General features: G+C 45.6%; 1 protein-coding gene across 1 annotated transcript in view; it reads left to right on the forward strand.

The window, feature by feature from the left end:
- LOC124047659 (AF4/FMR2 family member 1-like) overlaps positions 1-12,780 on the forward strand; it is a 71,076-nt gene that overhangs the window by 33,567 nt on the left and 24,729 nt on the right. Inside the window, 4 exon segments of the mRNA XM_046367971.1 lie at positions 1,975-2,011; positions 5,037-5,097; positions 9,556-9,718; positions 9,926-10,876. Of these exon segments, the coding sequence (XP_046223927.1) occupies positions 1,975-2,011; positions 5,037-5,097; positions 9,556-9,718; positions 9,926-10,876 (1,212 nt within the window).

Genomic DNA, 12,780 nt, shown 5'->3' on the forward strand with positions numbered 1-12,780 from the left:
ATCCGTCATCCACACTGATATGTCTGCCAGACATGCAGAGATGCGATTCGCCACCTGGTCATCAGAAGGGGGAAAGGAGAAGATTAATTGTGTGTCGTCTGCATAGCAATGATAGGAGAGACCATGTGAGGTTATGACAGAGCCAAGTGACTTGGTGTATAGCGAGAATAGGAGAGGGCCTAGAACAGAGCCCTGGGGGACACCAGTGGTGAGAGCGCGTGGTGAGGAGACAGATTCTCGCCACGCCACCTGGTAGGAGCGACCTGTCAGGTAGGACGCAATCCAAGCGTGGGCCGCGCCGGAGATGCCCAACTCGGAGAGGGTGGAGAGGAGGATCTGATGGTTCACAGTATCGAAGGCAGCCGATAGATCTAGAAGGATGAGAGCAGAGGAGAGAGAGTTAGCTTTAGCAGTGCGGAGCGCCTCCGTGATACAGAGGAGAGCAGTCTCAGTTGAATGACTAGTCTTGAAACCTGACTGATTTGGATCAAGAAGGTCATTCAGAGAGAGATAGCGTGAGAGCTGGCCAAGGACGGCACGTTCAAGAGTTTGAGAGAAAAGAAAGAAGGGATACTGGTCTGTAATTGTTGACATCGGAGGGATCGAGTGTAGGTTTTTTCAGAAGGGGTGCAACTCTCGCTCTCTTGAAGACGGAAGGGACGTAGCCAGCGGTCAGGGATGAGTTGATGAGCGAGGTGAGGTAAGGGAGAAGGTCTCCGGAAATGGTCTGGAGAAGAGAGGAGGGGATAGGGTCAAGCGGGCAGGTTGTTGGGCGGCCGGCCGTCACAAGACGCGAGATTTCATCTGGAGAGAGAGGGGAGAAAGAGGTCAGAGCACAGGGTAGGGCAGTGTGAGCAGAACCAGCGGTGTCGTTTGACTTAGCAAACGAGGATCGGATGTCATCGACCTTCTTTTCAAAATGGTTGACGAAGTCATCTGCAGAGAGGGAGGAGGGGGGGGGAGGATTCAGGAGGGAGGAGAAGGTGGCAAAGAGCTTCCTAGGGTTAGAGGCAGATGCTTGGAATTTAGAGTGGTAGAAAGTGGCTTTAGCAGCAGAGACAGAGGAGGAAAATGTAGAGAGGAGGGAGTGAAAGGATGCCAGGTCCGCAGGGAGGCGAGTTTTCCTCCATTTCCGCTCGGCTGCCCGGAGCCCTTTTCTGTGAGCTCGCAATGAGTCATCGAGCCACGGAGCGGGAGGGGAGGACCGAGCCGGCCTGGAGGATAGGGGAGATAGAGAGTCAAAGGATGCAGAGAGGGAGAAGAGGAGGGTTGAGGAGGCAGAATCAGGAGATAGGTTGGAGAAGGTTTGAGCAGAGGGAAGAGATGATAGGATGGAAGAGGAGAGAGTAGCGGGGGAGAGAGAGCGAAGGTTGGGACGGCGCGATACCATCCGAGTAGGGGCAGTGTGGGAGGTGTTGGATGAGAGCGAGAGGGAAAAGGATACAAGGTAGTGGTCGGAGACTTGGAGGGGAGTTTCAATGAGGTTAGTGGAAGAACAGCATCTAGTAAAGATGAGGTCGAGCGTATTGCCTGCCTTGTGAGTAGGGGGGGAAGGTGAGCCTATAGGCTGCACAGAATTTTTTTTTTCTTTAAAAACATGTAATTAAGCTTTATTTATTATTTTGAAAATACATTTGATTAGTTTGATCTTTCTTACGACCTGCCTAAAATAATTAATGTATTTCTTTGTGATGGTGTATATTCAATGGAATTATTAAAATTAACGCCCACCCCTACTTCCACTCTTCACTGGTGCATGCGCACAGGATATAAAAGGCTTATGCCGGCAAGAACGTGGTAAAAGTGGGACTGTTTGAAACAAGGTCTTATAAACTTTTCCCAGTTTTTTTTTATTTATTTTTTAATTCACAGACAACTTACTGTAAATCCTGTGTGGAAAATCATATCTGTGAGTGTGTTCAATGTGTGTGTGTGTTCACTAAGGCTGTTTGCCTCTACTTTGTCCCCTCACAGGAAGCACAGCACGTCCCACCTGCATTTCCAGGACAAAGTAAGTTAATGTGGGGGAATGGGAGTCTACACTCACTATATCATGTTACATGCATCAAGTTTAAAACACTAGTTTAGCAGTGTTTCTCTGAGAACAAACTGCCCCCTGGCCTCTCAAATTAGGATTTATTAGCTAATGTGACAGTTGATGAGGGTCGCTCTCTCTCTGCAGCCCCGTTTTCATGATTGCGCTATAAATGCCAGCTGGGCTTGCTCTCACTCTTTTTTTTAGTATCTCTTTCTCTCTCCATCTTGCTTTTTCTCTCTACATTTGTTTCTATGTGTAACTCACTCACTCACTCACTCACTCACTCACTCACTCACTCACTCACTCACTCACTCACTCACTCACTCACTCACTCACTCACTCACTCACTCACTCACTCACTCACTCACATCAGCAGTACAAACTCCATGCGTAAGTGTGTGTGTGTATAGTGCGTCGGTTATCGCGTGTGTGTGCATGTGTCTGTGCCTTATGTTTGTGTTGCTTCACAGTCCCCGCTGTTCCATAAGGTGTATTTCTATCTGTTTTTGAAATCAGATTTTACTGCTTGCATCAGTTCCATGTGCGCCTCCCATAGTCTGTTCTGGACTTGGGGACTGTGAAGAGACCTCTTGTGGGGTATGCATGATTGTCCGAGCTGTGCGCCAGTAGTTCAAACTGACAGCTCGGTGCATTCAACATGTCATTATCTCTCATAAATACAAGTAGTGAAAAAGTAGTTTTCTCCTCCACTTTGGGGGCCAGCCGTGCTGCTCTGTTCTGTGCCAATTGTACATTTCCTAAGTCATTTTTTTGTGGTACCTAGCCATAGGACTGAACAGTAGTCCAGGTGTGACAAAAGGCCTGTAGGACATTGATAGTGCTGTTAAGAATTTAGAGCAGCACTTTATTATAAACATACTTCTCCCCATTTTAGATACTGTTGTATCAATATGTTTTGACCATAAAAGTTTACAATCCAGGGTTACACCAAGCAGTTTAGTAACATCAACTTGCTCAATATCCACATTATTCATGACAAGATTTAGTTGAGGTTTAGGGTTTAGTGAATGATTTGTCCCAAATACAATGCTTTTAGTTTTAGAAACATTTAGTACTAACTTATTCCTTGCTACCCACTGCAACTTACTGCAACTCTTTGTTAATTGTTTCAGTCATTTCAGTCGCTGTAGTAGCTGACATGTATAGTGTTGAGTCATCTGCATACATAGACACACAGGCTTTACTCAAAGCGAGTGGCATGTCATTAGTAAAAATTGAAAAACTAATGGGCCTAGACAGCTGCCCTGGGGAATTCCTGATTCTACCTGGATTATGTTGGAGAGGCTTCCATTTAAATAACACCCTCTGTTCTGTTAGACAGGTAACTCATTAGCCACAATATAGCAGCAGGTGTAAAGCCATAACACAAGTTTTTCCAGCAGCAGACTATGATCTATGCTTTCAAACGCCGCACTGAAGTCTAACAAAACAGCCCCCACAACTTTTTATCATCAATTTCTCTCAGCCAATCATCAGTCATTTGTGAAAGTGCTTGTTGAATGTCCTTCCCTATAAGCATGCTGAAAGTTTGTTTGTTTGCTGTAAAGTAGCGTAGTATCTTGTCAAACACAGGCTGATTTGGTCGGCTGTTTGAGCCAGTAAAGGGGGCTTTACTATTTTTAGGTAATGGAATGACTTTTGCTTCCCTCCAAGCCTGGAGGCACACACATTCTAGTAGGCTTAAATTGAAAATATGGCAAATAGGAGTGGCAATATCATCCGCTGTTATCCTCAGTGGCACTCTGTGTCAATTTCTCTTTTTCCATCGCTCTCTTTCTCTTCATTTCCACCAGACTCCGTCACAAACACTCGAGCCTCTCGTCCCCCAGAGTTAGAAAGTCATTGGTCACAGCCGTGTTGTTTGTCTCCCATCCATTGAACTGGCCTGCCAATAAATAATAAACCTCCCAGATGAGTTCAGCTCTGGGCTCCTCTCTTTATTAAGGTTTTATTGACCTATTCTTTCCCTCTTCTAACCGCACTAGTTGGGAATCAGATGTGACTTGTTGGAAAGGTGTCATCACCAGCTATAGCGTACAATGATATTCTAGATGATTCTGTGCTTCCATATTTGTGGCAACAGTTTGGGGAAGGTCCTTTCCTGTTTCAGCATGACAATGCCACCATGCACAAAGCGAGGTCCATACAGAAATGGTTTGTTGAAATCGGTGTGGATGAACTTGACTGGCCTGCATGGACCTCAACTCCATCTAACACCTTTGGGATGAATTGGAACGCCAACTGAGAGCCAGGCCTAATTGCCCAACCTCACTAATGCTCTTGTGGCTGAATCGAAGCAAGTCCACGCAGCAATGTTCCAACATCTAGTGGAAAGCTGTTATAGCAGCAAAGGGGCGACCAACTCCATCGTAATGCCCATGATTTTGGAATGAGATGTTCGACGTCCAGGTGTCCACGTACTTTTGCCCATGTGGTGTATTTATAACTGGGCTAAGTAGCAAAGAATATGAACGATAGGCCATCATTGTGAATACAAATTTGTTCTTAACTGACTTGCCCTAGTTAAATAAAGGTTACATTTTAATTTCAAACAAAAATAACAAATGTGCACACATGGCTAAATGCAGCTCTCGCACTGATCTAAAAACAAGCACATCTATTCACGACCGCTCATGCAGCTCTACTCACGACCGCTCATGCAGTAGAATCCTACTCGGATGCATTCTGCCTACAGCAAAATGTTTTGCATACTAAGTCTTGCATAGTTTGTTAGTTTCGGTATGTTGCATTGGAAGTGGCTAATATTATGTTGATTCGATCACAATTCCCACAGTAAAGGGAAGTGTTGACCAAGTTAACTTTCCAGAGTTTTCCCCCTTAATTGACTTCCAATCTTGTGCGCAGGCTGATATTTCTTCTGCAGGGCAGTCCCGAGTGTGCCCAGTTTAGAGGGAATATTGGTAAGGGGGTGTGTCCCATCTGTTTTAGTAAAGATGTTTTTTTTTTCTCTTCCCAGAACACTATGGATCACCTCCGCTAGCCTCTTCCTCCAGACTCATCTGTCAACAGAGCTCATCGTGAGTATCCTTTCACCCTCTGTCATGTCCCTAATGTGTACTAATGTCCCCAAAGAGGGGCCATAGTGCACCCCAAGCCTTTGTCTCCCGTTGGTATTGAAAAGGTCGCAGTGACCCTTTGTGGCCTGAAAGAACATCCAGGTGGTGGAGGTAGTGTGTGTGTGTGTTCGTTATGGAGTTAGTCCAGATCAGTGCAGACTGTGTATTAGATTACCTCATAGACTCTTCAGAGATATCATCCTGCTATCAGATTAGAGAGAGGCTGCAGCAGCAGGGACACATAGCAGAAGTCTACTCACGTGTCTGTGTGTGGTTGTATTCTTCACATGCGTGCCACAGACAAGTCTCGTGTCGCTTTTTCTCCTATTACACAGACACCGGCAGACTGTATCATATCACAGCACAGTTTCACCATTTTCTATCTAAAATCCTTCCTATGTATTGTAGCTGAAATAAAAGATCCTAAACATTTTCCATACACACAAGGCTTATTTCTCACTAATGTTGTGCACAAATTTGTTTACATTCCTGTTAGTGACCATTTCTCCTTTGCCAATATAATCCATCCACCAGACAGGTGTTGCATATCAAGAAGCTGATTAAACAGCATGAGCGTTAGAGGTGCACCTTGTGCTCAGGACAATAAAAGATCACTCTAAAATGTGCAGTTGTGTCACAACACGATGCTACCAATGTCTCAAGTTTTGAGGGAGTGTACAATTGGCATACTGCAGGAATGTCTACCAGAGCTGTTGCCAGAGAATTTCATGTTAATTTCTATGCCGTAAGCCGTATGTCCAACCGGCCTCACAACTGCAGACCATGTCAGCCCAGGACCTCCCCATGCGGCTTCTTCACCTGCAGGATTGTCTGAGACCAGCCACCTTGGACAGCTGCTGAAATTGTGGGTTTTCCAACTGTCAGAAACCGTTTCATGGAAGCTCATCTGCGTGCTCGTTGTCCTCACCAGGGTGTTGACCTGCCTGCAGCTTGGCGTCATTACCGACTTCAGTGGGCAAATGCTCACCTCGCTTGCCACTGGCACGCTGGAGTAGTGAGCTCGTCACGGATGAATCCCAGTTTCAACTGTGCCGGACAGATGGCAGAAAGCGTGTATGACTTTGTGTGGCCAAGTGGTTTGCTGATGTCAACGTTGTGAACAGAGTGCCCCATTATGGCGGTGGGGCTATGGTATGGGCAGGCATAAGCTACGGACAAGCAACACAATTACATTTTTATCAATCATTTGAATGCACAGATGCCAGGATTCAGTCACAGCTAGAACATCTGGGTTGGCAGAGTGTGCTAAAGCAGTGAATAGAACAAACTTAGGGAGGAGGCTTCTAATGTTAACATGCATGATACCAAGGCTATTACGGTTACAGAAGTTGTCAAAAGAGAGTGCCTGGGGAATAGGAGTGGAGCTAGGCACTGCAGGGCCTGGATTCACCTCTACATCGCCAGAGGAACAGAGGAGGAGTAGAATAAGGGTACGGCTAAAAGCAATAAGAATTGGTCGTCTAGAACATCAGGAACAGAGAGTAAAAGGAGGTTTCTGGGGGCGATAAAATAGCATCAAGGTATACTGTCCAGACAAAGGTATGGTAGGATGTGAATACAGTGGAGGTAAACCTAGGTATTGAGTGATGAAGAGACTATTATTGTCTCTAGAAACATCATTGAAACCAGGAGATGTCATTGCATGTGTGGGTGGTGGAACTAATAGGTTGGATAAGGTATAGTGAGCAGGACTAGAGGCTCTACAGTGAAATAAGCCAACAAACACTAACCAGAACAGCAATGGACAAGGCATATTGACATTAAGGAGAGGCATGCTTAGTCGAGTGATCAAAAGGGTCCAGTGAGTAGAGAGGTTGGTTGGGGGTCACGGTGATTTAGACAGCTAGCCAGGCCATCGGTAGCAAGCTAGCATAGGATGGAGGTCTGTTATTAGTCATCTCTTGCATTCCGTCAGTAGATTAGTGGGGTTCCGTGTGGTAGAGGGGATTAATCCAAATCACACACAAAAAAACAATAGATATAGTTATAGAGGCCCAAGAAATGTAAAAAAAAAAAAAAAAATACATAAAAAAATTGTCCGATTGTCTATTCAGATAGCAGCCGATAAGACAGCTAACGGTTAGCGGGCCGCAGATGGGCGTTTAGGTAACGTTGCGACGGAGGAGCCAGCCGGATAACTCATTCGGGTAGATAACGTCGGCAGTCCAGTTGTGAAGGCCCGGTGGGGCTCCGCATAGGCAGTAAAACGGGTCTGGATAGGTGATTGTAGCCCAGGAGTGATTGATGGAACTCTTCAGATGGCTAGCTCCGGAATAATTGATGTTTGCTCCGGAATCGACGAAAGCCGATAGTCACACGGATAGCAGCTAGCTAGCTGTGAGATCCAGGTATGAATGTCCAGAGTTAGCGGTTGAAATCCAGGGACATGGAGATTAAAATTGGTCCGGTATGTTCCATTCCGAGCCGCGCTGCGCCGTACAAAACTGCCGATAGATTTTTGAGCTAAAGGATAGCTGATGACCACAAACCGTGGTTAGTTGAATACTAACGATTAGCCAGTAAAGAAGCTAACTAGCTTCTAAGTAGCTTCTGGATTAGCTTCTGGCTAGCTCCTGGCTAGCTTCTGGTTAGCTTCTTGGAGGATTACAGATTTGAGGTAAATAATACTTTTTTTTGTATAAATATAAATTGGTGAGGCGGGTTGCAGGAGAGTGTTTTGAAGATGAGTTTATGGAAAATTAAAAAAAATATATAAAAAGGTATGTGAAAAAAGTTGTAAATATATATATATATATACGGGACACAACAAGACGAGGACAAAAGACGTCTGAACTGCTATGCCATCTTGGAATATGAGTGGGACAACATTCCACAGGCCACAATCAGCAGCCAGATCAAACTCTATGCGAAGGAGATGTGTTGCGCTACATGAGGCAAATAGTGGTCACCCCAGATACTGACTGGTTATCTGATCCACGCCGCTACTTTTTTTTAAAGGCATCTGTGACCAACAGATACATATATGTATTCCCAGTCATGTGAAATCAATAGATTAGGGCCTAATGAATTTATTTAAATTGACTGACTGGACTTACTTTCTTTTATAAATTCAGTAAAATCTTTTAATTTGTTGCATTTTGCATTTATATTTTTTTCTGTGGAAAAGGGAATGATATCAACCCGCAAGGCAGGCAGTCAAATAATTTTCCAAAAATGCTTGATAAATGGTGCATAACACATAAGAAATATTAGTGGAAATATATCCATAAAAAGTTCAGAAAAGTAATTTTAATCATTGAATCCTACCCTGTATTGTCTGATTTGGAATCTCGCCAAGGAGAGATTACATGCCATTAATTCCAATAATTAGACCTCACCACAGCGGACACAATTATTAATTACTCAATTGTTCTAAATTAAATCACCCTCTTCAACCTCATCATTCAGTTAATTCAAATTATGTTGTGAATTAACGTGCCAAATTTACGTCATTCAGTGAGGAGAAAGACACATTAGCGCCTGGCTTCGTACCAACGTCCTCCAACGCATTTGTCTTGGCCCGTTAAGGTAGGAATCTTATTTTTTGTTGTTGTACAATATCAAACGTCAATGGCCGTTTTGACAATGGCGGTTCTGGTGTTAACAAGGCCGTTTCAGTGTACAGTAGAACAACAATATAAAACATATTTTGGACAAACGGAAAGCTAAGACGTAGTCAGTCACACTCAAACTCATATCCTTGTTTGAAAGACACATGTAGCAAGGCCTATGCCTAGTTCATGTAATGTGCGACCCTCTCTCTCTTCTAATGTATTCACACCACCGATATTATCATGAGTACAGAACAGCTTGGCCTATTTGTTAGCATACTAGTACAAGCCATGATAGTAATAGTTCCTCCTGCCCTGCCTGGTGAGTGTGTGGCTCTGAGAGCACATCTGGTTGAGTGTTACAGCAGGAGAAAGGAGCTCAGCGATCCTGGAGGCTACTGTGTTTAGCTTGGAAGGGGTCCTGCTCGGGCCTCGTGTGTGTGTGTGTGTGTGTGTGTGTGTGTGTGTGTGTGTGTGTGTGTGTGTGTGTGTGTGTGTGTGTGTGTGTGTGTGTGTGTGTGTGTGTGTGTGTGTGTGTGTGTGTGTGTGTGTGTGTGTGTGTGTGTGTGTGTGTGTGTGTGTGTGTGTGTGTGTGTGTAAAGAAGCCTAACCTCTGAGGGATTATAGGGATGTGGCAAGGACGGGGATGTTGTATTGTGATAGAGAACAACTCTCCAACCATTTACTCACCTGTATTATTATACAGTTTGTTAATAGTTACTGCTTTTACACCTTTCTCTATTTTCTCAAACATTCCTGTAAAAGGCCAGATAAATTAACTGAACTGCTTTCGAACACCTTTCTGTCTCTGCGTTCTCTGGTTGTAACTATGCTTTCTGTCTCTCAGGTCCTTCAGTACGGTTGTAGCAACACATTCCAGTGGGGTGGAATCAGCCAGCTCCAGTGACTCCGAGAGCAGCTCAGGGTCAGACTCAGACAGTGAGAGCAGTGAGAGTGGGACAGAGGAGGCCCCACAACCCATCAGGAACAGCAGCCCACCAGTACCCAAGGTACAAACACACAGCACACTACTTAGTCATACACTTGGAACACTTAAATAACTTGCTTTGTCTTTGATTGATCATGCGTTCACCATGGGCCAGTTTCCCTGTACACAGAATCTTCATTCAAATGGCTTTGGAGTCCAGGACTAGGCTTAAGGTTTATACCGGGTCCTATATGTTTCTTTACATTGTTCATATATTGTCTCTGTCCAGGCTGAAGGCCCCGTGGTGACTAACTGGCAGCTGAATAACTGGATCAGAGTGAGCCAGCAGAACCCCATCACAGAGAGCCAGAGTGACACTGTCCAAAGCCCTTTACCAAAACAGCAGCAGAGCCATGACTCAGAGGAGGAGGCCATTCCTCCCAGGGACTACAAATCCCACACACCACCACAATACCCAGAGTTCAGCGATAGTGAAGCCAAACCTCCAGGAAGTGAGGACGTTGCCTGCAAACAGCATGTCCGCCACAAGTCCCCGGCCGTCTCACATGTTGGGGACAGCAGCAGCCAGAGAAAAACTGTGGGGAACAAACATCCCTCCAGACCAGTTAAGGCTCCCCGTTCTGAGGACTCCCAGGCTGGGCTGCGGGTGGAGAGTGTGGAGGTGGCCCCCCGCGACAAAGACCCCTCGTTCACAGACAGGCCAAAGGTCAAAACGAAAACCGGGCACAGCAGCAAGAGTGGCAGTGCCATAACGGACAGTAAGAAGCCTGCCAAGCGCAACTCTTTGGAGAAGAGGAAGACTAAACAACCAGAGTCTGGAAGCAGTGGTCCCAAGATGACTCTGATGCTGGACTGTAAGAGGGAGAGGTCTCGCAGTCCCAGCCCTGCCCGGGTGGTGGAAACCTCAGTCAGTGTCAGGAAAGAGACCCTCCCGGCCCCTCAGAAGGGCCAGAAAACGCCCAGGAGCTACTCTGCAGCTGCAGCACACCAGGCCAAACGGGAGTCCTCAGCCAAAGCTTCCAGGGCCCCCCAGGGACCTCCACATGCCCTGCTGGTGAAGATTGAGCTCAATCTGCTGTCCAGGGTCCCTCCCCAGGTCTCCAGGCCTTCACATGGAGGCCAGGAACCAACCAGCAGGAAGAGACCCAACACAGCCCCAGAGAGGGGAGACGGGGACCCTTCTTCCCCCATCACTACCAAAGTCTGCAAAAAGAGACCGGTGAGTGTTTTTGTTTGTTTTGTGAAATAGGATGCATACTGTTGCTGATATTAGCAGGTCTTTGTTTTTATGAACTGGTTTGGGTTCAGCAGCTCTTCTATACAGGAATATTATGTCCCACTCCTCACCTTGTCCCCACTCATAGCCATGTCCCATACACAATGTCACCTTCCTGTTACATCACTTAATGATCGCATTGTGTGACAAGTCTATGGCTACCCAAATAGTCTGGGTAGCTATTTGATTAACTATTCAGGAGTCTTATGACCTGGGGGTATAAGCTATTTAGGAGCCTCTTAGACTTGGCACTCCGGTACTGCTTGCCGTGCGGTAGCAGAGAGAACAGTCTATGACTAGGGTGGCTGGAGTCTTTGACAATTTTTAGGGCCTTCCTCTGACACCGCCTGGTATAGAGTTCCTGGATGGCAGGAAGCTTTGCCCTGGTGATGTACTGGGCCGTACGCACTACCCTCTGTAGTGCATTGCGGTTGGAGGCTGAGCAGTTACCATACCAGGCGGTGATGCAATCCGTCAGGATGCTCTTGATGGTGCCGCTGTAAAACCTTTTGAAGATCTGAGGACCCATGCCAAATCTTTTCAGTCTCCTGAGGGGTGAATAGGTTTTGTTGTTCCCTCTTCGTGACTGTCTTGGTGTGTTTGGACCATGTTAGTTTGTTGGTGATGTGGCCGCCAAGGAACTTGAAGCTATCAACCTGCTCCACTACAGCCCCATCGATGAGAACGTGGGCATGCTCGGTCATCTTTTTCCTGTAGTCCACAATCATGTCCTTTGTCTTGATCATTTTGAGTGAGAGGTTGTTGTCCTTGCACCACACGGTCAGGGTTCTGACCACCTCCTTATAGGCTGTCTCATCGTTGTCTGTGATCAAGCCTACCACTGTTGTCATCAGCAAACTTAATGATGGTGTTGGAGTTGTGCTTGGCCGTGCAGTCATGAGTGGAGTACAGGAGGGTACTAAGTACGCACCTCTGAGGGTCCCCGTGTTGAAGATCAGCTTGGTGGATGTGTTGTTACCTACACTTACCACCTGGGGGCGTCCCGTCAGGAAGTCCAGGATCCAGTTGCAGAGGGAGGTGTTTAGTCCCAGAGACCTTAGCTTAGTGATGAGCTTTGAGTTTGATGGTAGGCCTTGAATACATCCACAGGTTCACCTCCAATTGACTCAAATTATGTCAATTAGCCAATCAGAAGCTTCTTAAGCCATGACATAATTTTCTGGAATTTTCCAAGCTGTTTAAAGGCACAGTCAACTTAGTGTATGTAAACTTCTGACCCACTGGAATTGTGATACATTGAAATAATCTGAATTTAAACAATTGTTGGGAAATTACTTGTCATCCACAAAGTAGCTGTCCTAACCGACTTGCCAAAACTATTGTTTGTTAACAATACTTTTGTGGAGTTGTTGAAAAATGAGTTTTAATGACTCCCACCTAAGTGTATGTAGACTTCCGACTTCAACTATGTGTAGACAGCTATGAAAAATACAGATACACTTTCTAGGTTGATAGTGCTGTCTACAGCTTATCATGAGATACTCTACCTCAGGCGAGCAAAACCTCGAGACTTCCTTAGATATCGTGCACCAACTGTTTACATAAATGCATAGGCACCCATCCGTTGTCTTGCCAGAGGCTGCTGTTCTGTCCTGCTTCCTGTATGTTGAGTCATGTATTCAGTGTATTTTAAGCATTTTAGTTCCCTCATTGAATCAAACATCCTGTTTTGCATTATGTGCTAAGTGTGCAGTATCCCAGCTGTAATTCTAATGTAATTTGCCTGAAAATAATTTATACAGTATATGTCTGGTCCTTGTTTTCTTTGTCTCTCTTCTGTTGAGGTATTCAGGGCAGCCTGTTCTCCTTCAAAAGGCTCTTATCTA

Source organism: Oncorhynchus gorbuscha, linkage group LG11, assembly GCF_021184085.1.
Source record: "Oncorhynchus gorbuscha isolate QuinsamMale2020 ecotype Even-year linkage group LG11, OgorEven_v1.0, whole genome shotgun sequence".
NCBI classification, from domain to species: domain Eukaryota; kingdom Metazoa; phylum Chordata; class Actinopteri; order Salmoniformes; family Salmonidae; genus Oncorhynchus; species Oncorhynchus gorbuscha.